Source organism: Meleagris gallopavo, chromosome 3, assembly GCF_905368555.1.
Source record: "Meleagris gallopavo chromosome 3, MGAL_WU_HG_1.1, whole genome shotgun sequence".
Classification (NCBI taxonomy): Eukaryota; Metazoa; Chordata; class Aves; order Galliformes; family Phasianidae; genus Meleagris; species Meleagris gallopavo.
In genome coordinates, this window is record NC_139406.1 from 81,382,833 (window position 1) to 81,409,507 (window position 26,675).

Sequence of the window (26,675 nt, forward strand, 5' to 3'; positions counted from 1 at the left end):
TGGTTAATTACATTTCCCCTGTAGCAGCCACCAAACATTTTGATACCCTTTTCAGTATTTTGTGGTGTTTAGACACAGGGTGCTTATCCTGCAGGGTGCTCTGTGCAGCGTGTGCATGCGAGAGGTGCATGGTGGAGCAGCAGTGCTCATCCTCCCATGCCAATTCACATTCTGTCTCTTTTGCTGTTGCTGTTTTCTAAGCTGCTTCTTGCTTTTGAGTGCATGCGCTTTGTGTGATTTCCTCTCTGATGCACTGGATCTGACGTCTGCCCAGCACCTTCCCTAGGCAGTGACTGCAGCATGGTTTAGCAGAAGTGGTTTGCATTGCCACTCCCTACCTGCTGTAAGTCAACAGCAGGTCTAAATGCAGCTTCCCAGCCCTGGACCAGCAGAGGAACACATTTGATGGGTGTTGGAAAAGACATGGTCTTTGCTTTCCTGAATGACTGAGGCGTGGGAAGATCTCTTTTGGAGGTGACTGGCTAGCAGATACCTTGCTTGAAACATCTGATTATTACTAGGGTTTTATGATGATAGTAAATGTGTGTTAAGATGTCCCTGGCATGATATTCTCTCCCCCCCCAATAACAATTCCTTTTAGATTAAAAAAGTTTAATTGGACTCACCAGCCCTGCATATGTAGTGCTTAGCACAGAAGCAGGTGCTTGCCTCCTCTGAAGCATTAATCCTTTATCAGCAAAACTCCACTGTGCAAATTACTTTCAGAGATGAAAACAAACATTTTATAGTGGCTTAGTGAGAACAGTAAATATTGACATATGCTATCTCTCTGTCTCTGTGGAAAAGTCTTAAAGCATGTGTTGGACTTTCTCTATTCTTTGTGAGGATTGCATACCTTTATACCTTTATTTAGGGGCAAAATTGCCCCTAACAAGTTGATCACAGCATTTAGTTGTAAGCACCCAGATGTATGTTAAAAATTGTTTAAATTGTGAAAGTGGATTAGATATCTAAAAATTTATTATTTCTTTTACTCTTGCTGAAATGCTCACCTACAATTTCAGTAAATTGTAACAAGTCACATCTATTTTATATGCTCTTTTGCTTATGATTAGTCAACATTTCTTATTTCATTATTGAAAATTTTCCATGTATGCGAAACATAGATCTCTTTCTTAATTTGTGATTTCACTTTGGAACCCCTTTTCTTGAAATTACTAATTTTTGTGAGCAATTCTAAGTACCACTGAACCATCCTACAAGTTCTTGATTTAACTGGCCATAGATTTCCTCCCCCGGTTAACACGTGGATTTTTGTATATTTTTTTCAAGTTGATCTAACACCTGGAGCCTAGCAGATGTTGTATTCACACTATACAGTCCTGAAGGCATTCAGCCTATATAGTCTTTATCTAAAGCTGGAATGTGTTTGTTTCTTTGAAAAAGGCACTCACGTGTCTATATGCTACAGAAATAACGTATGAAGATGCCTGTTCATATTGACTACCAAATTCAATCTTTCTGTCAGAGAATGGGTTTCAGTTTTTAACAGCTGCAATACAAAAAAGATACCCAGATGGGCCTTTTCATCTTCCACTTCCCTTGCCACAGCCTGCACTTTCCATACTTTATTTGGAAGCAGAGAAAAGCAGTTGGCTATGTTCTGTAAACTTGCTAAATTAAAGATGATAAATCCTCATACACAAACTGAAAAGGCTGATGAAATGAGTGTGATTCAACAGCGGCTTTCCATTCTAGTGTAAGGAGCATGTATTTGGAAATAGACTGCAAACCTGCTGGAAAGAGCAGATGTATATAGAAACATTTTTTTGCGTACCTATTTTAAGGCAGCTAAAATAAGATGCTAATGCACTGAGGAGAGCACACAGCTTTAATAGAAGCCGGAGACTTCTATTTCAGCCCCCGGGGGATTTTTGAGACCTATGTATTGTAATCCTGATGTTTTGAAGGCAGCTTAAAAGTTGCCTAGATATTTTATTCATTGCATGAATATACCATATTTCATTGAGGCAGTTCAGATGGTTTCATCACTTTGTTTTTCTGGACACTTGTCACTTGCTTGACATGCTCATTGCCTTCACCCTTAGCTGGGCTGAGCTGGAACAGCTCTCTGGATTCCATATTTCAGCAATAGAATGAGCCTTACAGTTTTATACTTACAGTGGATGCAGTTCAAACTGAGCTCCTGTACTCTTCATAATCCAAATGAGAAAACAATCCCACGTAGTACAGCTGCAGTACAGGGAGCTGGGAATACAGGGTGAGTGCGTTCACTTGTGGGCTTAACTACAGTCTGCAGAGTGTGTGTACTTTGATAAAAGATGGAAATGCAAGTGCTGTATTTTTATGGTGCAGAGAATCAGTGTCACAAGGCTGCCTGCTGGCTGGGCATCATGCTGCCTCTGCCTTGACTGGAGGGAGTTCCAAGCAGGTGGAATTCATCCATGTGTAAAAGGAGACCAATATGAATAGGTGCCTTTATTAAAATGGATCTGCAGAAATCAGATTAGCTTTAGGAAAACAGGAAGAGGGGTGGAAAAAGCATTGTCCAGTGTAGAATTTATTCTCCCATCACATGTGTGTCGGTGCAGGCTGATGAGCAGCACTGGGGCCGGAGCAGCTGTGAGGCCATGCTGGCAATGCTGAGCCAGGTGAGGCTAAGGCCGCAAGCTCGGTGCTGGGCAGATGGCCTCATCCAAGCCTGAAGGCTCCCCGAGCCAAAGTGGATGTACACCTCCACTGCTTTTCTGCTAAGAGATAGAATCATAAATAGAATCATAGAATGGCCTGAGTTGAAAAGGACCACAGTGATTATCTAGTTTCAACTCCCCTGCTGTGTGCAGAGTCACCAACCAGCAGACCAGGCTGCCCAGAGCCACATCCAGCCTGGCCTTGAATGCCTCCAGGGATGGGGCATCCACAACCTCCTTGGGCAACCTGTTCTAGTGTGTCACCACCCTCTGTGTGAAAAACTTCCTCCTAATAAAAAGCTCTCCTAATAGAAACTGAGCTGATTTGTTTCTCTCCCTTCTAAACACTGCATCTGCTTAGGAGAGGGGAGTGAGGAAGCAAAGGCTGCAGGGCTGGAGGTGAGTCCTTGCCAAGGGGAAGGGCAGGGCATAGCCAGGACCTCCCTCTTGACAATCAGCAGCCCCCACTCCTCCCCATGGCCTGTCAGAGGGCTTGGTGTTGTTTCATACCATTCCACATTTTCTCTCAGTATGATGGGATCTTTTGGGGTGGAAAGTTGTGTGTTCTTAGAGGTCAAAACTGATGTGGTCTTCTGAGACATGCAGTGGGAAAGGATAGAGCACTGGAGTCAGTAGCGGGGGAGGACCAGAGCGGTCTCCTGCAGCTTCAGGCTAGGTTTATTTCCACTTTAATAGAGCAAACTGTCTCAGTGGAAAACTAAAATCTACTTCAGGATAAACTGGAATTACTGTCTTATATCAAAGGACTTGGAAGCGTGCTGTGTGCTGCTGGGAAGGGTTCAGTGCTTCTCGTGGCTTGCTTAACTGTGTCCTCCGCTGCACTGGGGAGAGCAGCTCAGCAGCTCTTCAGCTCCTCCTCGACATGAAGGAGCCCTGTCCCAGTTCGAGCCATGGGCTCAGTCACTGACAACTTCATATTTCTGGGGACAAGCAGAGCAGTTGGGTGCACTGCAACATGGGGTCTGCTGGAACTGCAGCATTCGGCTGGTAGAAAGCATTAATCACCATGCTGGAGATGTGTGTGGATTATCAGCCCTTGAAATCATGGAGAACTGAGGTTGTGGGAGGGATCTGGGGAAAGAGCCAGTTATCAAGATGGTTTGATTTTTACGGCATGAATCACACCATTTATTAAAATAGGGTTTTGTACTTTCTTAAGTCTCCTCAGTTCCATGCAATCAACTTAAAGCTAATATTTTTATCTCTGCTGTGTATCAGTCTCCTTAGAGAAGAAAAGGCCATTTGGGCCCTGTGTAGATCCCTGGATTTCATTTTGGAATCAGAAGCTGAATGAAGATTTGCGTGTACATTGCAGTTTATAATTCAAATAGTTGGACAGAAGCTGCAGAGCAGCCAGGCACAAGGACTGCCAAAGTTGCAACATCAGGTGTTCACAGTCTGAGAAATGCCAAAATAAATAGTGTGATTTTTCTCTTCTTGACGGTAATGCAAATATGGAATGGCCATCTAAAAACTTTTCTGATGAAATTTGAAAACTATGGATAAATGAGGCAGCATACAAATGATTTAACTCTATTAATTAAATGGTCAGTATTGGTCATTATCCAAGAAGAGGTTCATTTTCACGTAACTCAGTAGAGGGTAGTTTATAGGAAATGAGAATATCAGCACTGCTTGTTGGTGTGAGACAATGCAGTGCAGGGGAAAAAGGATGCACAGGGCACCTAGATGCATTGTTCTGAGTCTGTGCTTTTAGATGCATCGTTCTGAGTCTATGCTTTTAGCACAGTGTGATTGTAGTCACCATTGCTAGGGACTGAGGTGTATGAAAGGACAACTATAAACAGAAGAAGGGGAGTGATGCTGTAAGGATGAACATTTTGTAAGATCTAGGTTTTAGTTAGGATAAAGGAGCTTTGAGGGGAACTGGAGGAAGAGTGAAAAATTAGCCCTAATTTAAGGGGCAATCATAAGTGATTCATCACTGTGAAGTGATGAAGGAAATCAACGATATGTTTGAGAGTTGCTTCATCGCTTCACAGACTTCTTTACAAAGTTTTCCAAAAGGACCTTATGTAACTTTCCAGCAAAGATGTTAAATTCCAGGGATTAGAAGCTAAATGTGTTCAATCTTGAGTTAAGTCTTTATTGCCTGGCATGGAAAGTTATGAGAACTGCTCATGAGTAGCCATTGCAGGCTGCTTCAAAGGAAGATTAAACTGTATTTTTGTGAGATTAGAAGACAGTTTTTTAATTCTGCATCTGGGAGAAACGTTGTGCCATGTGTATGCGGGAGATTAGACTAGTGAGTTGTGACTGAATCTCCAAAGCTTGCCAGCTGTGACCATGAATTAATGTTCATACCCTGCTCTCTTGGACCATTTTTATGATTTTGGAGGTTGCCAGTCACCATATATTTTTTATACTCTTTGGTACAATTTCTTTCTGTTTCATAAAGGGCACATCGTAACATGAATGTGTTGACACACGAGCAGTGATGAATTAAAATGGAATGAAAAAAACCGTGAAATCACCCCACACCTTTCTCTTTACATCACCTTCTTCACGTACAAAACCAGATATTGATATTTTAAGACAAACCAGAGTGGGTGTGGGTTTCTCTGTGCTGCACTGTCAAGGGCAGCAAGCTAACTGAGGAGCAGTTAGATCAGTCTTTACCTGGCAGCAGCAGCTTCCATGGGAGACGCAGGAGCCTGGAGCACAAGCCTTGTCAGCCTCAGTAACATTATCTGCTGCTGCCTCTGAGTCAACAGTCGAGGTAACAACCTTAAAATTACCTTTAAAGAAGTCCCTTCCAAGCAAGTCTGTGCAGCCCTCCAAGCTTCCTGCAATCAGCTTTGAAAATGTTTCCACTCCCACTTTTCTGTGCTGATCTCAGCAAAATGCTGGCTGCTGCGGCAGGGAAGTGAGCACCCCTGCCCACTCTGCTGCCTCTTGGCCAGAGTGTACCAAGCCCAACAAAACCAGCCTTCTGTGCTCAGTGTCCAGCATTCACATACGTGGGGCTTGTGCCAGTTGCTTTCCCCTAAGGCGAGGGCATGCACGTGTCCATCCAGGAGCACTTCAGAGACAGCACTGCTGTCTGCCTCCCCCTCCTTGTGAATAAGTCAGAAAGCTGGCAATTCACACGCATACAGAAGTTGCATGGGTCACACCAATAAATTTTGGTGAGATATTTTATTTTATGTTGAAGTTACAACGTTTGAGTTAAGTATGCCTGTTTATTTTTTAAGATTTAAGTATTACCTTGTAGTCAAGGAATGTGCATAGTTACATAGTGCTACAAATGCATTATTTGCTCAAAATGAGGCTGCAAGCTATGTTCCAACATTCTCATATGAAATGTGAATATCAGTAGAAATGAAGAATTAAACTATGAAAATCAATGAGTGCTCCACATTGATATTACTTGTCATAAGCACTGGGGCTACAAAACATTTGTCATGCAAATTACATACAAATATACTACAATACAGAGTAATTGTTCTCATCTTTTCTACTTACCTTCGTTTACTGCATGAAAATTCACCCTTCTGTGGAGCAAAGTAGTTATAGAAGGAATGAATTATGTCAGTGTAAGATCTAAGCTTCACTGTTCTAAGTATGTAATGTTATAGTACTTGAGTCAAAACAGGTATTGTTATTCCAAGATATGCTCCACTGTCACAGCATAAAATAGACTCTGTTATGTAATTTCAAGGTCAATAAATATTCTTGAAGTTGAGTGCTTTATTATGTCTGCAACACAAGTGTGTGTTGATCTCCAGTTATCGTAATTTCTGAAGACTGTCAGAGCACTTCAGTGAATGGCACAAACAGAATTGAACTGTTTTACTTAAGAGCAGTGGTGTCATAATATCCAGAAACCATACTGATACTTGTCAGATGGCAGACAGCTGGTAGCAGTAATTGTGCTGCCAGGTGAGTGTTTGTATGGCCCCCTTTCATTATGTATTATGAACCCAGTATCAGGCTGACTGTGTGGTGCTTGTTTTTTAAAGTTTCGGGCAACTCTTTGAGATGTCAGTATAAGAAAATAAGAAAAAAAATGTGTTTTTTGAAAATTTGCATTGAGTTATTCTAATACTGCAGTGTTGTATTAGTAGAATACTTTTACTTTTTGTGTCAGTGGTCTGAAAGTGAGTGTTGGCTGGGAGGACCTTGTTATTAACTCTGCTTCTGACAGCAAATCCTTTTGTGGATGTAGGCAAGTCTCCAAATCTCTCCTCCTCTATTTCCGTTCTTCAAAAATAGTGATTGTCCATAAGTGCTGTTTTATAGTACTGTATGCTATGTGTGTCCAAAGCAAGGAGCACAGCGGCAGTGTGTGCCTGCAATAATTAATTAAGGTGTCAGAATGCAGAAATCAATTGCTTCTAGGGGTAAATGGACTTAGTGAAGCTGTGTGGCCCCCAGAGGATACAAATGGCTGATTTGAGGAAACAGCAGGTTCAGCCTTGAAATGAAGCCCAGTAAAGCCATGTGGCACTGGCTGTTCTGATGCTCTCAGAAGGAATGAGCCGGGCTAGGTACTCCATTCTGTTGTGTATGTGGTGCTTGAAACATTACAGTTTGGCTGCCTGGCACATCCTTTTGTCTTTACTCCTGAAACAAAGGTAGAGCTTCAAAAGAGGAGCAAAAGCAACATTGCTAAGAGCTATGTGCAAACTGCCAGGCAGCCTATGGCACAGACTTGGGCAGAAGGTCACTGTGGCAGCTTGGACACGAGCACATGCCATTTGGAAAGCTCCCGTGTCCTGATAATTCTTTGTGTCCCAAAGGCACAGCATCCATCTGTGCAGTGTCCTGTCTCTGGCAGTGGCCCAGGAAGCAAGAGACAGGCTCCTCTAGGCTTCTCTGCAAGATGGACTTACAGTCTGACCCCATATGGCAGCTTCTGTGTCCGTATGGAGGGCTGAGCCCTGAGCGCCACAGCAAGGTTTGGCCTCTTCTTTCCTGTCTGAGTCACGATAGCTTACTTTGCTTCCCTGGCATGAATATGGTCTCTGAGACCAGAAGCTGCTGTAGACGTCTGGGCTTTTTGCTCTTTGAGCTGTTCCTGCAGCTCACAAGTGTCAGATGATGTACTGGCAGTGCATGTCTAACTACAGCCCTTTTTCCAAGGCTCTAACGTATGTAAACAAAATTTTAAATTATTGAGAAGGGATGAATGTAAGAAGGAGCACGTTGAAGAGTGTAAAAGAAGGGATGAGCTCAGACAGCTGAGAGCTGTGGGCTGGACATCTGGTGCAACACCCTAGGTTTTGCTGCCTTTGGAGCCCAGATGCTAGCCAGATCTGAGAGCAAACTGACAGCATAGTGTCTGGCAGAAGCTGAGGCCAAATGGCTTAGTCTTCTTCTGCAAGTGTCAGGCGTAGCTGACCTCCGAGCGTGTACCTATGTTGTTGTTTATGCATTCCATGTAAATAAATACCTGTAACCCAGGTATGTGACTCCATGATTCTGTGACTCTGTAGATCCAGTATTGGAAGAGATGCAGTTTATAAACTGGGTAAATCCAGAATCTAGATGAAGTGTGTCCAACTCACAGCCTATGGGCTGCATGTGGCCCTGGGGAGCTAGTAATGCAGCCCCACACGATCATCAGCTTTTAACATTATTATGTATTTGATTAGTGTGTCTGCCAGTTCCAGGAGTTCCTTACAAGTATGGATGCTGATTTTGGGAAATTAATTGACTTTTCTGAAGTAAGTTGGCTAAGTTGGGGTAAAACGCTAAAAAGATTTTATGATTTGCTAAATGAAATCAAGTCATTTATGGAATCAAAAGGAAAATTTACACCAGAACTTGAAGATGAAAGCTGGCTCACAAATCTAGCATTTTTGGTGGATTTGACTGCTTGTTTAAATGACTTAAACATGTGTTTTTAAAGTGAAACTCAGTTTATCTGTGCCAACTTTCAAACCATAACGGTGTTCAAAATGATACTAAAATCACGACAAGCTCACTGTATGGCAAATAATTTTATGCATTTTGATACGCTTGCTAAACACAGTCTTGGGTGCTGCAAAAAATAGGCAGCTGTGCTTTCCAGTATGGTAAAGGAATTTGAGGATAGGTTTCAATATTTCAAAATATACAAAAACATTACTGTTATACTGTGTATATTATTTACTCCATTTCATAGAATCATCATAGAATCATAGAATGGCCTGGGTAGAAAAGGACCACAATGATCATTGAGTTTCAACTCCCCTGCTATGTGCAGGGTCACCAGTCACTAGACCAGGCTGCTCAGAGCCACATCCAGCCTGGCCTTGAATGCCTCCAGGGGTGCATTTTCAGTCAACAAAAATACATTACCTGTGAATTTTCAAATGGTACGCATAGAGTTGCAATCAGGCATTCAACTCAAAGAAAAAAATGATAATGTTTCTTCACCAGACTTTTATAAGCCCTTTCTTACCAGAGGAAGATATCCCTCACTTCACAATCACTCCTTATTCAGAACACCACTTTTGGCTGCATATACATTTGTGAGAAACTGTTTTCAAGGATGAAGAATAGGAAGAGTAAAATTAGGTCAAAAATCTCTGATGAACACCTTCAGAACTCACTAAGATTGTGACTACTACCATCAATCCAGATACTAATGCATTGGTTTCAAAGAAACAGAGTCAAAATGCCTCTAACTTTATGGTTTTGTTGCCTTCTTTTTTTTATGTTTTAATAAAAATATCTAAAAAATATATATTTTTAAAATGATATACATTGACTATATTATATATTGTATATGTGGCCCAAAACAATTCCTCTTCACTCATCGTGGCCCAGGCAGACTAGAAGGTTGACACCCATGATCTAGATCCTTCATGGAAAAAGTCAACTGTGGGAAGTCATTTCTGTGGAACAAGGAGCTGAATGAAGGTGGAGAAAATGCAGCCAAAACCTCTACAGCAGCTGTGTGGGATCCTGCAGCAGTAATGCAGGGAGTGCTCAGGGGAGCTTTTCCACAGTTCAGCACTGGAGCAGGCAGTGCACATTGGGACCCGGACCAGCTCCATCCTGCTGTTGCATTTCACACCGCTATTAAGAGGCAGCTTCAGATGTTTGTGCTGCTGCAGGCTGCAGGCACGCTGTGTTCGCCAGCAACCTGGGATTTGCTCTTGGTGTCAAAACAGGTTGTAATTAAGACTTCTGTTCATTATGTTAGAAATGATTTTTGGCTGAGTGCCTGTTCCCAAACTTCTCGTATCCGGGCAAAGGAGAGGAAGCGAAATGCAGGAAGCGTCTGGGACACCGTGTCTGTGGTGGCTGAGACAGAGGAAATGCACAGATCTCGCTTTTCTGCTGCCCATGGCTCTGAAAGACACAGGCAGTGTCTTTCCAAGACTGAGGCATTGGCACAGATCTGAGTGAGGGAGCTAAGTCTGCTCTAGGGACCAGCAACACCCCATGGCATACAGGATTGATGTGTTCCTCTTCTGAGCCTACAGCAGGGACAGGAGAGGGACAGGATGTTTGGATACGAGTGTCCAAGGCTCACTGCAGACGGCTATGCTCAGATTTCAGTCTCACCAAACACCTCTATTCTTTCCTTTTTCCAGTGTCCAACAAGCACCATTTTATGGACAGCAATTTGCTCTACCAGTGCAGGATGAATTTCCGCCGGCGGCGGCGGCTGATGGAGCTGCTCACTGAGAAGTCTCGCCTGGTGCCAGAAAGCCACGACAGCCCCTTTTGCCTGCGCAAGCAGAACCATGACAACAGAAAACACACCAGTTTTCTGTCAGGTGACTCATCAACCGCACTGCTCTCTGTAGAGTGACTACAGGGGTGTTAAACGTCCTCCAGCATCCTTTCTGTGCAAGGGGTTTCACTGTTAATATAAAAACAGTCGTGTATCTCTGTTTGCAGGGATTGTCTCAATTTACCCAATATTTAGCTCTTGGCGTAGCTTTTGCTCTGATATCAATAGCACCTCAGAAAATAGCACCACTGATCAAAAATCAGTGTCCGTGAGCAAGCAGAATGCATTAAAATCCCCGCAAACCCAAAGTAATTTGCCCTGTATATTCTATGCTGGTTTTGAGAAAGATAAGGGGAAGGGGGCCTGCAGTGTTTGCTGCACAGAAATATCAAGCAGGAACTGAAAGAATAAGTGGGAAATGGAATAATTTTTTTCCTATATTGAAATGCCTCCTAGAAGATCTTGCAGTGGGAGCAGTTCGGCCATCGTGTTAGCTAAGGTGTTACGATATTCATGCAGTGACCCTTCTGTGTGTAACACGTTTACCCCTTAAGAAGGTGAAAGCATGGCTTATTGCTGGTGTTTTAAAGAATCCGAAGAATTGTGTTCAGTAATTGACACCGGCTCCCTTTCCCCCTGCGTTTTTGCAGTGAGCCCCACCAAGGAGATAAAGATTGTGTCGGCGGTGCGGAGGAGCAGCATGAGCAGCTGTGGCAGCAGTGGGTACTTCAGCAGCAGCCCCACGCTCAGCAGCAGCCCCCCGGTGCTCTGCAACCCCAAGTCAGGTGAGCACCAACATCAGCTTCTGATGCACGGGAGATGGATACAGGCATCTGTTAGGGAGAAGGGGATGTGAGAAATGCTCAGCGTCTCGTCTAACTTTATCTTTCCAAGGGTAGATTAAAAATTCACTGCATTGTGAGTATGAGGGGGGACTATTAGCATCACTCAGCCTTGCTGAATGCAAGCCAGACGTCTGCCTCCTGTAATCTCAGCACCAAGCCCATAATTGTGGCTGGAGCTGCAGTTTATCTCCTAGGAGGTTGTCCTAGCCAGACAACCAGCTTCGCCTCTGCACTGCCAAGCCCTGGGCCAACCCAAACCTCCTCCTTGAGACATTCCTTTGGCGTAAGTCATGGGAGTGTTTAACTGTCCAGTGGCCACAGGAGTTGTTATGAAATAACACAGCTCAGAACACAACAGCATCTAGAGCTGGAGGAAGTGTTATTAGTGCCTGTCTGATGCCATTGCAATGCTTTCCTTTGTTTAGGTCTTACACAGGTCTGTTTGGGAAGGCAGAAGTAGTGGTGAGGCTTGCTTTCTTTTTGAAAGGATTTCCTACCCCACAAAGGAAGGTTAAATGCACCCATTCTTCCACAGCTTGGTTAAAAATGTTTCTCATTGTACATCTGTGAAGGGGAAAACAGAGTGCAATAGATTTTGTTTCAACCCCTCTGTTTCCCTCAGAAGGAGCTCTGAGGTTCAAAGCCCATGCTGCTCTTTGTGCTCCCTGTTGTTTTGGATTCAGTATGAATGTCCCCGGTCTGCTCTGAGTGGAGGCGAGCACACAAATGGTAGGCAGGAGGTCATTTTGGGGCTTACTGTGTGTTTGGATGTGGGGACACTTCTGTCACTGTGTGAGGCATTTGGGGGTTGGTCTGTCCTACAGGAAGTGGGAAGGCAGGGGTGTTGCATGGGCAGAAGCATACAGTGAAGGGCTGGCTGCTGCATCGCTGCTGAAGCAGTATGGGGAGCGTTGTGCACAGGGAAAGGCTTCATTGAATGCACATCTGTGTTACCTTCAAAGGAGTGCTGTCATTTAAAGTCACTGCTAACAGTAAACTGCTGCTGGACATTCAGTGCCACCTTTCCACATGTTTGTCACTCTATTAAAAGTGACACAGCATTATGTCTTGGCAAAATATCTCTCAGGTATGTTACCAGAAAGGCTGTGACAGTGTTGGTTGTCTGTACCCTTTGGCCGCAGTACACCATTAATTACATCCTGAAAACATTTCTGGGACAGATAAAGCAGCATTCATGTGCTCTCCATAAATGTGTGTGATATCTGAAGCATGTCAGCTATTCCATTCACTTATGGCTTAATTATATGTGAAGTGTCAACCCATGCGTAGTGAGAACAAGTTTATTTTAATGCAACTGATTCTACAGAAAGAATCAGAAAGAAGAAAAAGAAGCTGATGTTGCCCTTTCATAAATTATTGGTTTTTTTTTTTAAACACAATCTGCTTCAGGGTAAATCCTCTTGTAGCACAAGTACAGATCCACACATCACCTCACATAGGTTAGCATAAGGCTTGCAGATGTAAATGTTATGGAGGAATTCTTAATCCTCTGCTGGTGTATAAAAGACTTTTTCACCGACAGTTTCCTGCTACCCAGGACCAGAGCATGTTGCTGAACTGCATGTTAATAAATAGAAAACAGAGGCGGCTTGTCAGATGAGTTCATTGCATGGAAATCCTTTTATGAAAACAGGTCATGACTTGACCAGTCATGTAGGAAAACAATTACCAAACAAGATTTCTGAGAGTATAATGAAGGAAAGCCGCAAGGGTGTCCTGAGTGGATGGTTTATCTGATGCTGATTTGTTGACTCAGGACAGTCATCCAGGCTTTTTAAGTTGGATGGAACATGCTTTGTAAATTATAACTGGCTAAATGACCACTTGCCAAGATCTATGGGGAAGAAAAAAATGACATATTGGTTTGTACACAGTAATTCTTCCTACTTCCATGAACATCATTAAGAAACTCATGAATGTCTCAGAATACAATCTGGGAGAAATTTTAACTTTGACCTGTGGCTTAAAAGGCAGGCATCATCAATATCATTAATTACTATAGGAAATCAATCCTAATTTGGAAGCTGAGGTAGGCAGTGAACTATTTATGTCTTTCCATTGCTTTCCATCTTGTAAAGCACGTGCAGACAGATAAGAATGATATGCAGAATGGTATTGATTTGATTTGACATAACTTAACTGTTAGTTTATTTAGGGGAAAATTACACTATTGCACAGTGAGGTAGTGCGGAATCACTTTCAGAAAGTACTGGTAGATCACAGCCAGCAAGAGACTGACTGGGCTCTGTCTGGATAGGAGGGCATTGGATATCTGTGCTTACAATTGCAGAAACCTCTTTGTTGGGATAATTCCTGAACCAACCAGCAGCAGTGCTGTACAACAAATCCAACATTCCCTGTCTTCTGCCAGGGAAAATCCCCTCTCATTCCTAAATAAAACAAACAAACAAAAAAAAGGTTGGTGGAAAAAGTAGAGATTTGGAAGTGACAAGGACTTTTTGTTTTGGGAAGAGAAGGACAGATTACCAAGCTTTCTTGCATGCAGTATGACCAGTCTGAATTTTCTTGTTACTGAATTCTGGAATTCCAAACTGATTCAGATGAAATGTGTGAGAGAGCCTATAAGAAAAGCTGCTTCATGCCGTGGAGGTTGGCTACTTGTTTCAACACTGGGCACAGGAACAACCGCTTGTAATGCTTGTGGTCGTGTTCAGTGGATGCTGATTGCAGACAACAAAGTTTGTTGCCTGAACACCCCTGTTTTCCAAAGATCTCATCATTAGGTGCTCAAAGTTATTCTGCAGACTTTTCCTTGGCTCTTCTGCCTATTTCAAGTAAGACTTCAAGAACTGAAGTGTATATTGAATGTGGGACAGAAGGGCATTATGTTTCAACATTGTGTCTTATTTATTAGGAGAAGCTCCAGATGAATGTTTATATTGAATATTTATTTATGTATCCCTACAGTATTAAAGAGACCGGTGACTGCTGATGAGCTTTTGATGCCTGGAGCTCCATACGTCAGGAAAACTTTTACAGTATGTCTCTGGTCTTTGTTTCTACGCATTATGTGCCTAAAGTAATCCAAACAGACATTTTCTGAAGGGATAATTAGTGCTTATTTGCACTTGCTAAGGTTTGTACTTTTAAGTCCTGAAATGTGTTATCAGTACTGCCACACATTTCAGGTCTGATTCTGTACTTGTTTATCCTGTCATTGTAGTACTGCTGACTTAAATGGGTTGTGAAATTACATAAAGACACTAATATTTGTATTATGCAAACTCATCTAAACTTTGTGCACCTGGTACTACATCCACTGTAGGTGTGGATTAACTACCCAAACTGAAGTTTCTTACTCAGATGTACTTTTTCTTAGACTGCGATGGGAAAGAAATTTTGATTCAGTATTAGAGAAAGTCTTTGCAAAAAGACGGTTTTGTACCTGGTCAGTCATTGGAAAGCATTGCATTTTGCAGCCTCCTAGTTCAACAAAGGAAAAGTATGTTGAAAGCAAAAGGCATAGTGCCTTTCCCATATCTTATATAAGAGACTGTACACAGTTTTTGATAAAATATTATCATACAGTGTCCAATAAAAAGGAGTTGTCCTGAATTTAGATGTATCAGAGTGCTAGCAGTGCTCACCTCCTTCTTTTCTCTTTCAAGATCGTTGGCGATGCAGTTGGCTGGGGCTTTGTGGTGCGGGGCAGCAAGCCATGCCACATTCAGGCTGTGGATCCCAGCGGGCCGGCAGCTGCAGCTGGCATGAAGGTGCGTGCTCAAAGAGGGATGCTTTACTGTGGTGTTTGGGCTTCTTGGTGAACGTCTTGGGCTGCTTGTATTTGGACAGTGGGAGGTATTCTTGTTTCCTGGGCTGAGTGCCTTTCAGATTTAAGTGTTTATAATCATTCAATTCAGTTGCCTTTTACCCTCTTCATACTTCATTTTTTCTGTCCTTGAGGTTCTTCATAGAATCACAGAATGGTTTGATTTGGATGGGTCCCTAAGATCAGCTAGTTCCAACCCCTCTGCTGTGGGCAGGGATAACTTTCAGTAGAATAGGATTTTCCAAATGTCCCATCCAGCCTGGCACTGAAAAACTCCAGAAGTGGAAAGTCTTCAAGTCACTTTTCCTTGTGAAACTCAACTCTTCTTTCCAAGTGGCTTTCTTGATCTTTTTTTCTTTTTTTCTTTTTTTTCTTTTTTTCTTTTTTTCTTTTCTTCTTTTTTTCTTTTCTTCTTTGCTTTTGTTATTTTTACCTCTTTCCAACTCTGTACAGATTCTTGTCTCCCTGACCTTTACTTATTTTCCTGTATACAAAGATGGAGCCAGAAATACAAGAAAGAAGGGGAATGACTCTTTAGCAGGGTCTGTAGTGAGAAGACAAAGGGAATTGGTTTCAACCTAAAAGAGATGAGATTTAGGTTGGATATAAGGAAAATGTCTTTCACAGTGAGGGTGGTGAAGCACTGGAACAGGTTGCCTAGAGATGAAATGGAAGCCCTGTCCCTGGAGGCATTCAAGGTCAGGCTGGACCAGGCTCTGAGCAACCTGATCTAGCTGTGGATGTCCCTGATCATTGCAGGGGAGTTGGACTAGATGACTTGTAAGTATCCCTTTCAAATCTATGGATTCTCTGATTCTACTCAAATAATTTCTACACCTACTCCAGTGTCCAGGCTGCAGTGAGCAACTTGCATCATGTTTTCTTGTATCATAAAACTGAAAATGAAGGTTTCGCATGTACTCCATGAGTAGCTCAGTCTCCCCTTAATTTTATCCTGCCTTCTAATCCATCTCCTTTTCCCATCTCGCTCACTCATGTATTCCCACTCATTTGGCATATGCTTCCTGATCTGCTCAGTGCACAATGCAGGACGCACCATAGCATCCTCTGTAAGCAATGTACAATGGGAGTTTCTCCCCTTTGGGTGCTGATTTTTTATGAAACTTGCAAGAATGTTCTGTCTTTGGAGGTTTTACTTCTCTTGAATAAGGGCAGCGAAAACCTTTGGAGGCTGCAGAGCCTGTTGGTCCAGGCAGCAACTGATACATTCTGCTGGCAAACAGCTCGATTCATAAGGGAACTGGATTTTTCAATATGTTTTATAAAATACATAAATTAAACATGCATTTACAATTTTCATATGAAGGATATTGTTTTTGAAAAGTAATCTTGTCTAAAATATAGAGGGCTTAAATTTAAAAATGGTAAATGTATTCATGTGTGTGTTCTAGTTTCTGAAATTGGGAATATTAGTAACTTACATCACCTTCTAGGCTCAGAATTTAGGAGCCAGCACTAGATTAGATCTGTTGTGAAACTTGACTCATAAAAACGACACTGTGGTGCCTTAGGTATAATCTTAAAGATTTTGCTTCTGAACTTTGCAGCTTAGAGCTACATTGGGAACTGAATATAGTTACTGTACTTTGGAAGTGTTCAAGAAACATTTAGATGTTGTACTAAGGGATGTGGTTTAGCAGGAAAATATTAGTGGTAGGTGAATGATTGGACTGGATGATCTTGGAGATCTTCTCTAACCTTGATGATTCTATGATTCTATGTAGTGGGCTTTGGGTTTGTTTTTGCTTTTGGTTTTGTGCTGACAGCCCTGTAACTATGCAGTAGCTGGACATTTGAATTAAGCCAGATTTTGTTTGTGTATTGCACCTCTGGAATTGGTTTTATTTGACAAACCATAGAATCACAGAATCACTCAGTTTGGAAAAGACCTTAAAGACCATCGAGTCCAACCACAACCTAACCATACCACCCTAACTAACAACCCTCCTGTAAATCATGTCCCTGGGCACCACATCCAAATGGTTTTTAAACACATCCAGGGATGGTGACTCAACCACCTTCCTGGAGAGCCTATTCCAGTGCTTCACAACCTAAACTTACCCTGGCACAACTTGAGGCCATTTCCCCTCGTCCTGTCACCTGTCACCAATGAGAAGAGACCAACCCCACTCTTGCTGTAAGCACCTTTCAGATATTGGAAGAGAGCAATAAGGTCTCCCCTCAGCCTCCTTTTCCCCAGACTGAACAGCCCCCGTTCCTTCAGTCTCCCCTCACAGGTCATATTCTCCAAGCCCTTCACAAGCCTTGTTGCCCTGCTTTGGACCTTCTCCAGCCCACTCTGATGGGATTACAGCTCTTTACCTGATCCACTCACAACATACGAATGTAGAAGACTGCCCTGTCCTGGTGGTAATAAATGGTATTTTAGACAGTAAAACTGGTGTATATCACCCTGATTTTGCATGAAGGGTAGATCTGATTATTTGCAAAGGTGCTATCTTTGTATAAAACACTTTGTGAGAACAGAATTGTGAGTGGAACATTCTGGCCATGTATTAGAAGACACCAAAGTTGATGTTGCATTTTTAAAAATGCCTTTAGCCCCTGACAAAGATATGCCAGTTTTCTTTGAAAATTAGTTTTTTTTTTTTTTTTTTTTTTATTTAAAGTGTTTCAATTGCAGTAGATATGTAAATTATAGTTCAGTATTTGCTTTTTTTAAATCTATGTCTCTTAGTCCATCTGTTTATAGCACTCTTCAATCTGGCAGATTTAAAGGAGTCGTATGACCATGACAGCTCCTTAAACATCAAACTTCCTTTGGGTGGAAGCTGCAGCTGGGGCACTGTGAAGACAGGCTGTTGGGTATGGTAACTCCTGGTGGCCTGAAGTAGGAGGCTTTTGTCTGCCAGTCCTGCTCTGAGCATGGCACCAAGGAAGCTCTAACACAGAAAGTTGGCTATGATGAAAGGGCAAGAATTTGAAGAAGAGCCAAGTCTTAGCATTGCAGTTTGTAGAAAAGTTTTTGGCAGTAACAGCTGGGTTTTTCCTCCTAAGGAGATGAATTCAGTGTAATCATTTCTGGAAGCATCTTTGTTTGTAAAGCTTGTGATTTTTTACTTATCTCTCTTGGATAGCATTATATTCCTTTCTTTGCATTATGCTGGACAAATTGTTCCAAGAGGACTGCTGCCTGCCATCTCATTGTAGCATCTCACTTTGTGCACTTTAAAATTCACTGTAGGTTATATAAAGCAGTAACTGTTCCAGGATTAATCTACCTGAAGTACTCTGTGGTGTCCTGCTTTCAGTCTGGGCTTGGCTGGGATCCCGGCCTGTTCCAAAGCTCTGTGAATGGAAAGTATCAGCAGAAATTTCAATGAGATTGGGTTAGAACACTTAGCCACATGCAATGATCTTGTGTTCCCCATCGGGCAGAGTGGCTGGGATGCCTGGGTCTCCGTAATCATAGAATCATCAAATCACAGAATATCCCAAATTGGAAGGGATCCTTAAGGGTCATCAATTCCAATTCCTGGCTCCATACAGGACCACCCGAAAATAGAATCACAGAATATCCTGAGTTGGAAGGGAGCCATTTTGCATACATGTGCTGGTGAGGAAGCACTCAGCACCATGTTACAGCAACAGCCTCTTCAGGGTCACTGTTAGGGCAATTTAACTCTGAGAAAATTAGAAGCACAGTCTACTGAGGAGGTGTGAGCAGATAATAGCTTCGTGATGTTAAGCCTTTACAGGCTTCTTCTGGGCCTGTAAAGTGGGACTGCCTTTTACAGCTTGTGGTTACAAGTTTGAAGCAGTGCAAATAATTTAATAAATATGTTGTCAATTATCTTTATAAAAGTATTTTTAGACCTGATCTGTTGCAGTGCAGTTGCCTGTGGCAGCGTTGGAGGAGTGTAACGGCTGTAAGCGCATTAGTGAGCAGAAGCTGGAGGCGATATGGGGCTATGAAAAGAATCAGTGTTGCAATGCACACGTCCAAGTTATTTGTAGCTCTGTTTTACTGTCTGCTGTCGTCAGCAGACTGAGAAGGGAAGACAGGAACAGCAGGGGTTCCAAGGTTGCTTTAATGTTCCTGATTGGCTGGCTGCAAAATTCAGGTCTTTGCTAAATATTGCCAGCTGTTGTGAGGAGAACTCTTGTCCCCCTTTTCTCACTTTTATTCTTTAAGCTAATCTCTCATTTTAAGGTTCAAGTATTTTTGAAAAGCTATTTTTGAAAAGGCTTGACTTCAAACCGATGACTGAAGTTGTACGTTACACACTGTTATTTGGTGTGCCATCACTGCAGCAGAGTGTGAGCTGTGTAGCAACCCAAGCGTGGTGGGTGGCCTAGGAAGAAGACAAGTTTACTGTTAACTTTGCTGATGGTCTGTTTGTCCTTTTGGCTGGAGAAATCACTGACCCGTTTTAACTTTTGCAGAACGCTAAAGAATATCTAACTGCTTAGATCGATAATAAACAAATAATATTTATAGGTGTTACACGTAAGGTCTTTGTATCACATACATTTCCAATGGCCACTCAATCCTTTTTACCCTACTCTAGTTCTTCCTTTCAGTTAGTAGCAGGAGGTTTTGGGGTGTATGTGTTAGTTGGTCACCAATACTGCTTCTGCTTGGAGGGTTTTGGGATACGGACAGGGTCGTTTCAGTCTGCTGCTGATCTTTAAAAACTGGCAGAGTGAAGAGGTCATCCTCATAAATTTCAGTCTGGGCCATCATCTTTTACATTCTCAAGTGATTATTTCAAGGCCGTGTTCTCAAATGAATTCATTGGCAGGCTAAGAGCCAAATCTCAAGTGCTATTGAGTAACCACTGTTTTGTGGAATGTAATTGCTGTCAGGGTCTGTTGGGGCTATCAAGTCCATTACTCAGATAGGCACTGTCTGATTAGTTTTCAGAATCCAGATACTGCCATGGTAAAAAAAATTCACAGGTTGCTCCGAAAGTAATGCCTTCCATTTATTTCCATGGAAATACCACAGATACAAGGAGGAAAAGAACATTGGTAGAGTAAATTCTCAGCTACAAAACTCTATTTTTCAATATAGTCACCACCACCATTAGTTGTGCATTTTCACCAACAATGCAATCTGCATGCTGCATTCGTAGAAGTCTGCACCAGCGGAGATAACTCACTGTTGCTGTCACCAGTGCTGAAACGCACCACCCACCTGCACCACTGTGCTCACGTCCACTGTTTGGTCTCCATGGATGTCCAGCAAACATTGATAAATGTCAGTGGATGCTCTTTTTTTTCCACATGGAGGGATTCAGTGAAATCCCTTTGCATCATATGCTCTTACATGTCAGAGGCCATTTTTTCAACTTGCCCTTGTGACACAACAACAACATGTAATGGAACACTTGGGAGAAGGTTCAGCCTCTATTGCTATATTGTCAACATTCACCTCTGATGTTATGGACCAATGTAATAAAATAGGAGGCATTACTTTCAGAGCAGCCCTCGTATTACAGGCCTGCAACAAAAAGAACTAAAAGTTACACATTATAAGGTGCCAGCTTAGAGATGAGTGAAAAGCATGTGGCATCAGAGGAACTGCCAATGTCTTCTATTCCTGCAATAGCAAGAAATTTGAACTGTGAAATTCTCAGCATGTTGAATGAACTCTGGGCTGTCAGAAAAACACAAAACCTGCTCCATGGCCCTTGCCAGCCTGACCTCAAACTGAAAAGGTGATGGCTCAGCTATTTGACAAGATAGCCAGTCTAAAAATTCTAAAAATTGCCACTGTTTATTCCCCTTGGAAAAAAATAGCCCATCTCTGGCTGTGGCCAATCTCCAGTGTTTTACAGAATAGTGGGAAAAGTGAGAGAGGACTGATATCACAGGTGAGAAAATTCTTCATAACTCCCGAAGGCAGCCTGGTAGGAGCTTGAAGCTAGAGAAGCTTACCTTCTGAAAGGAAGCTACAATGAACTTGCCTCCAATTTAAACCTCTCCATGAAACCTAGGAGAGGAAGAATACCTTGGTGTTTGTTGCTGTGGCTCTAACCCTTTAAGCACCAGGAAGATGCTTCAGCACTAATTTAAGGTATCCAAAGGGTACTTCTACTATCTCATGTGACTGAGCTTTAAATGAGAAGATGAAGTAGATTTGGATAAATATTTATACTGTGCACTAACATATGGTATTGTTGAAGCAGATGCAATTCAGTCTAAGAATTCTTATCTTATCCCAACATGTTACTGGTTGTAGAAAAGCATAAATTACACAAGCTGCCATCTGTTTTCAATTACAGCATGAAAACACTGAGGCAGGTTGGTATTTTCCTTCAGTGGTTTTATCAGCTAGCTGCTGAATTTGATAATTAGAATCATAAAATCATAGAATCATAGAATCACCAAGGTTGGAAAAGACCTAAAAGATCATCCAGTCCAACCGTTCACCTATTACCAATAGCTCCCATTAAACCATGTCCCTCAACACAACATCCAGTCTTTCCTTGAATACCCCCAGGGTCGGCGACTCCACCACCTCCCTGGGCAGCCCATTCCAGTGCCTGACCACCCTTTCTGAAAAGTAATACTTCCTAATGTCCAGCTTGAATCTCCCCTGCCGTAGCTTGAAACCATTCCCTCTGGTCCTATCACTAATGACACGAGAGAAGAGGCCGACCCCCAGCTCACTACAACCTCCCTTCAGGAAGTTACAGAGAGCAATGAGGTCTCTCCTGAGCCTCCTCTTCTCCAGGCTGAACATTCCCAGCTCCTTCAGCCTCTCCTCATATGGCTTGTGTTCCAGACCCCTCACCAGCTTTGTTGCCCTCCTTTGAACACGTTCCAGGGCCTCAATGTCTTTCTTGCCGTGAGGGGCCCAAAACTGGACACAGTACTTGAGGTGCGGCCTCACTAGTACTGAGTACAGGGGAACAATCACCTCTCTGCTCCTGCTGGCAACACTGTTTCTGATGCAAGCCAGGATGCCATTGGTCTTTTGGCCACCTGGGCACACTGTCGGCTCATGTTCAGCTGAGCATCAATCAGTACCCCCAGGTCCATTTCCTCTACGCAGTCCTCCAGCCACACCGCCCCAAGCCTGTACTGTCGCCTGGGGTTGTTGTGGCCGAAGCGCAGGACCCAGCATTTGGTCTTGTTACACCTCATCCTGTTAGCTTCAGCCCAGCTCTCCAGCCTGTCCAGATCCCTCTGTATGGCCTCGCTACCCCCAGGCAGATCCACACTTCCAGCCAATTTGGTGTCATCTGCGAATTTACTGAGGGTGCACTTGATGCCCTCATCCAGGACATCAATAAGAAGAGGACAGGCCCCAGCACCGACCCCTGGGGAACACCACTCGTGACCGGTCACCAGCTGGACTTAATTCACCACCACTCTCTGAGCCTGGCCCTCCAGCCAGCTCCTTACCCAGCCAAGAGTGTACCCATCCAAGCCTCGGGCTGCCAGCTTCTGCAGGAGAATACTGTGGGAGACAGTGTCAAAGGCTTTGCTGAAGTCTAGGTAGACCACATCAACAGCCTTTCCCTCATCCACCAGATAGGTCACTAGATCATAGAAGGAGATCAGGTTGGTCAAACAGGACCTGCCCTTCATGAACCCATGCTGGTTAGGCCTGATCCCCTGGTCATCCCGCACATGCCGCATGATCTCCCTCAAGACAATCTGCTCCATAACCTTCCCTGGCACCGAGGTCAGGCTAACAGGCCTGTAGTTCCCCGGATCCTCCTTACGAGTTTTCTTGTAAATGCGAGTCACATTGGCAAGCCTCCAGTCTTCTGGGACCTCACCAGTCAACAAGAACTGCTGATAGATGATGGAAAGCGGCTCGGCTATCACCTCCGCCAGCTCCCTCAGCACTCTCAGGTGGATCTCATCTGGTCCCGTAGACTTGTGGCAGTCCAGTTGGAGTAGTAGGTCTCTGACTGTTTCTTCCAGAATCACAGGGAGGTTAGTGTGCTCCCCAGCCGAGATTACCAGGTCAGAGAGAGGAGTATCCAGAGGATAACTGGTCTGACTTTTAGAGACAGACGTAAAGAAGGCATTCAGAACCTCCTCCTTTTCCTTATCCTCAGTGGTCACATTCCCAGCCTCATCCAGCAAAGAGTGGATATTCTCCTTTGTCCTCCTCTTACTGTTAATGTATTTATAAAAGAGTTTCTTATTCCTTTTCACCCCAGCGGCCAGGTTAAATTCAGGCCTTTCTTCAATGCCTTTCTGATTTCACCTCTACACATCCTAATGACTTCCTTGTATTCATTCTGAGTTGCCTGTCCCTCTTTCCACAGGCGGTAGATTCTCTTTTTCTCCCGGAGCCTCAAGAATAGCTCCCTATTCATCGACACCGGTCTTCTTCCCTGCCGGCTCATTTTGCAGCTCAGGGGGACTGCCTGCTCCTGCACCCTTAAGACTTCCTTCTTGAAGAGCAGCCAGCTCTCTTGGACCCCTTTACTCGCTTTAGGTTGATTGAAATCATGAAATGTTTTCTTAACAATCCTGCTTTTCCCTTGTCAGTGGGAATCCCAGTGCAGGACTTGATGAGCTGCTAAGCAGTCTGTCTTCTGTCTCTTTACTGCACCAGCTGCTTGGTGTGGTTTATTCCTTTTCTGTGGTGGAAGAAGTACTCCAGTGTTGCTCCGACATGATGTAAACTGCAAACTTCCCTGCACAAATGAGAAGAGAGAATTTTTAATGTGATTCTCAGTTCCGTTGATTTTTAGTCTTGCTTTTGAAGAACAGGACCCATGTTAGTCACTTTGGAGACACTGTTAATCTACTACAAGAATTAAGAAAACGGGAATTACTATGTAAAAGGAGTTGGTTTAGCTTTTTTTCAGTATAAATTTCATCTTTAGCAGTAAATTTCCTTTTTCCCCCCTAACTTACAGGTTTAGTACTGGCTTACCCCAGATATGAATTTTGGTCTACAGAAATCATGAGAAGTTATTACATTTCCAATAACTCTGTTTTCTTCTAAAGACTCTTTTAACACAGAGAGGGAGTTTCACTACGTAATAAAATACGATTCTTTTTCCTTAAAACAACCAAAACCTTATGCAAAATATGGAAAGTTTCATAATATCTCAGAATTCTTTCTTCTACCTGAACACTGCTGGAGTTAACATTAGCAGTGACTGTGTTCGTAGGCTGGTGACCTAAACTGCTGCTGGGCAACAAGTGACCTACTGTACTTGCATCTGCACATTGGCTTCTTTTCATCAACAACAGATACAATTCAGAAAAAAAATTGTGTATAGTTTCATAATTGGAGGTCAGTGTATTTTCTAAATGTAGTCACACTGATAAAAAGTAGGTTTAAGAATCCTTTTTTGGAGTAAGTGGAGTCTTACGGCAGGATAAGACACCATATCTGAACACCATGCATTTATGATAGTGCTTCCTTGATTGTTTCTGAAGTCTTACAGCTGTAGCCATTCAGACAGAGAGAAAGCAGCCTTGGTTTCAGCTGCACGGTGAAACAGTGCTGTGCTTGTGTTTTGATACAGCTTTCAAATTCCAGCAGGGTCTATAGCCCATTTAATGGTGAGATTTAGTGCCAGCCAGAACATCTATGATCTTACCCTTGCTGGAGCCTTCTTAGGATCTTGCAGGTTACTCCTAGGCAGCCAGGGCTCTCTGAGGAGTGGACTTATCTCAAAAACTTAACCCACTTCTGGGTTCCTGCAGAGTGGCTAAATTCTAAAAGAAAGGCTTTTGTAAGCCTATAAAAAGACATAAAATAAGATCCCAGTACAGCAAAACATTGGCTTTTTAAACTCCTTTTTCTCTCATAGTAAAGAGCAGTTTATTGGGTTTGGTGGCAATACCCTTTCCCACTGGGGCCTTGAAGAGGTCCTCTGATGATGCTGCACTGACTGTGCCATTGCAGTGTTTGTGCCTGGCTTCTTTGGGGTGTGCAGCTGTCTTCCTTGCCCTTCTCACTGTGCTTTTTTATTCCTCTTCATGACACAAGCTGGCTTCCTTTATTGCTGTAAGCAAATGATTAGGGAAACATGTTGCGTTAAAGCCGGGGCTCTGTTTAGCTAGTCGAACACATGGAGAAACAATTGCACTGTTGTCCATGAAAACAGAGAGCAGCTGTTTGCCTCAAATGGCGCCGACCACTCGTGTTCATTGCAGTCCCACTAAAGGAGGGTGCGACGAATACTCAACAGATCTACTTGCCCTTCATTCCTTTGTCTGGCTGAGACTGGGTCTATTTTTGTTTAATGAATATGGGCCCTAAACTAGCTATGCTCGGTCTAACATTTGGTCCAACTACATTTGACTTTGCAAGTAAACTAATAAATAAAGTTTTTAACTCATCAAATATTTTTTTTCTTCTAGCTCTGTAGCTCATCTATGCTATACCTCTAGAATAAGTGTAGATATCAAGGTCACGTAGATATAAAGACTCAAGCATAAAAAGAAACTGTTTCTAAGCTAAGACATCCTATGCTTTTGCTAATGACGCAGTCTTTCACCCAGACCTGCCTTCAGCTGTTGAGTTATTTAACATTTTCATGGCTCGTCTGGTAAAAATGCTCATGAAGTTAAGGATGCAGTTGCTGGTTTGCTTTGCTTCTGCAGCTCGGTCCAGCTCTGTTTCATCCATGGAGATGTCCTGCTTGGACTCAGGCTGGATTGGCCATTTGCCACCACTGTCTAATTAGGGCCACTGATTAGACTCTAAGGATCTGCACTTAAATTAGTTTTTATATCAATGTTGTTTAATTTCTGATTTTTTATACGAGTTGGGAATGCTATAAAAAATCAGGTCCTTTTTCCTGTTTCCAAAAAAGCGTTATGCTTTCTGTAAACATCCCACTAGAGGAATTAATCTGTAGGTAGCCTGTAGCTTTGCTCAAGCAAACTATCCATATGAACAGCAGCCACAGATGGAGGTGCAGAGCCAGAGTTACATGGTTCTGTTTGCAGTGTTATAATGTGGTTGGTTTTCTCTGCCATGTGCCATCTCATGCTCTCCTGGTAACCAGTTTCTTTCGCAGTGCTGGGACAGAAAGCCAGCTTAACACTGGTGTAAGGATTGGAGAAGAAATGTGTCTCTCTGGAGAGAAAATCCCGTGTTTATGCAAGGCCTGGCCACTTGCCTACTCCCACACAACCCACTCTACAGCCAATTACATATTTGCTAGAGATATTTGCAGAGCAGAGCACACAGCTGCAATTTGTTCTGTTTCATACCATAACCTCAGCCATGTTGAAGAGGATATTGCGCTCTTTCTTAACCTTCCGGTGCCATGCAGTCATATCTGAAATGTTAGCATCCAGATTTGGTTCATTAATTCTAGCAAGAATGTATGAATTCCTAAGAGGAAAAAAAAAAAAAGACAAAACCTAAATGCAAATGTAGGACCTATGATTTCCATCTCTTTTCCTAATTCCTGTGTCCCAATGGAAAGGTTAGTGTGTGCAATATGTCAGTGCCATCTTTGTTTGGTTATTGAGGAGGTGAGTCGCTTTTGCTCTTCCATGGCAGCAAACTCAGCATCTCCACAGGCTGGGCTGTTTGCTGCACACAGCTATTCCTGTGCTTGGTGGTGCAGGATGAGCACCTGTACCAGCACCTATGCAGGCTGTGTATGTAGGGCTGTAAGAGAAGCCCAAACCCACGTGTTCCACCA

The 26,675-nt window shown here is 43.0% G+C and overlaps 1 protein-coding gene across 2 annotated transcripts in view; it reads left to right on the forward strand.

Moving 5' to 3' along the window:
- DEPTOR (DEP domain containing MTOR interacting protein) overlaps positions 1 to 26,675 on the forward strand; it is a 74,267-nt gene that overhangs the window by 40,153 nt on the left and 7,439 nt on the right. For both annotated transcript variants that reach the window (XM_085221619.1, XM_085221618.1), the window contains exons 6-9: positions 10,244 to 10,429; positions 11,037 to 11,171; positions 14,181 to 14,251; positions 14,882 to 14,986. In XM_085221619.1, coding sequence (XP_085077745.1) covers positions 10,244 to 10,429; positions 11,037 to 11,171; positions 14,181 to 14,251; positions 14,882 to 14,986 — 497 coding nt within the window. The remainder of the gene's footprint in view (positions 1 to 10,243; positions 10,430 to 11,036; positions 11,172 to 14,180; positions 14,252 to 14,881; positions 14,987 to 26,675) is intronic.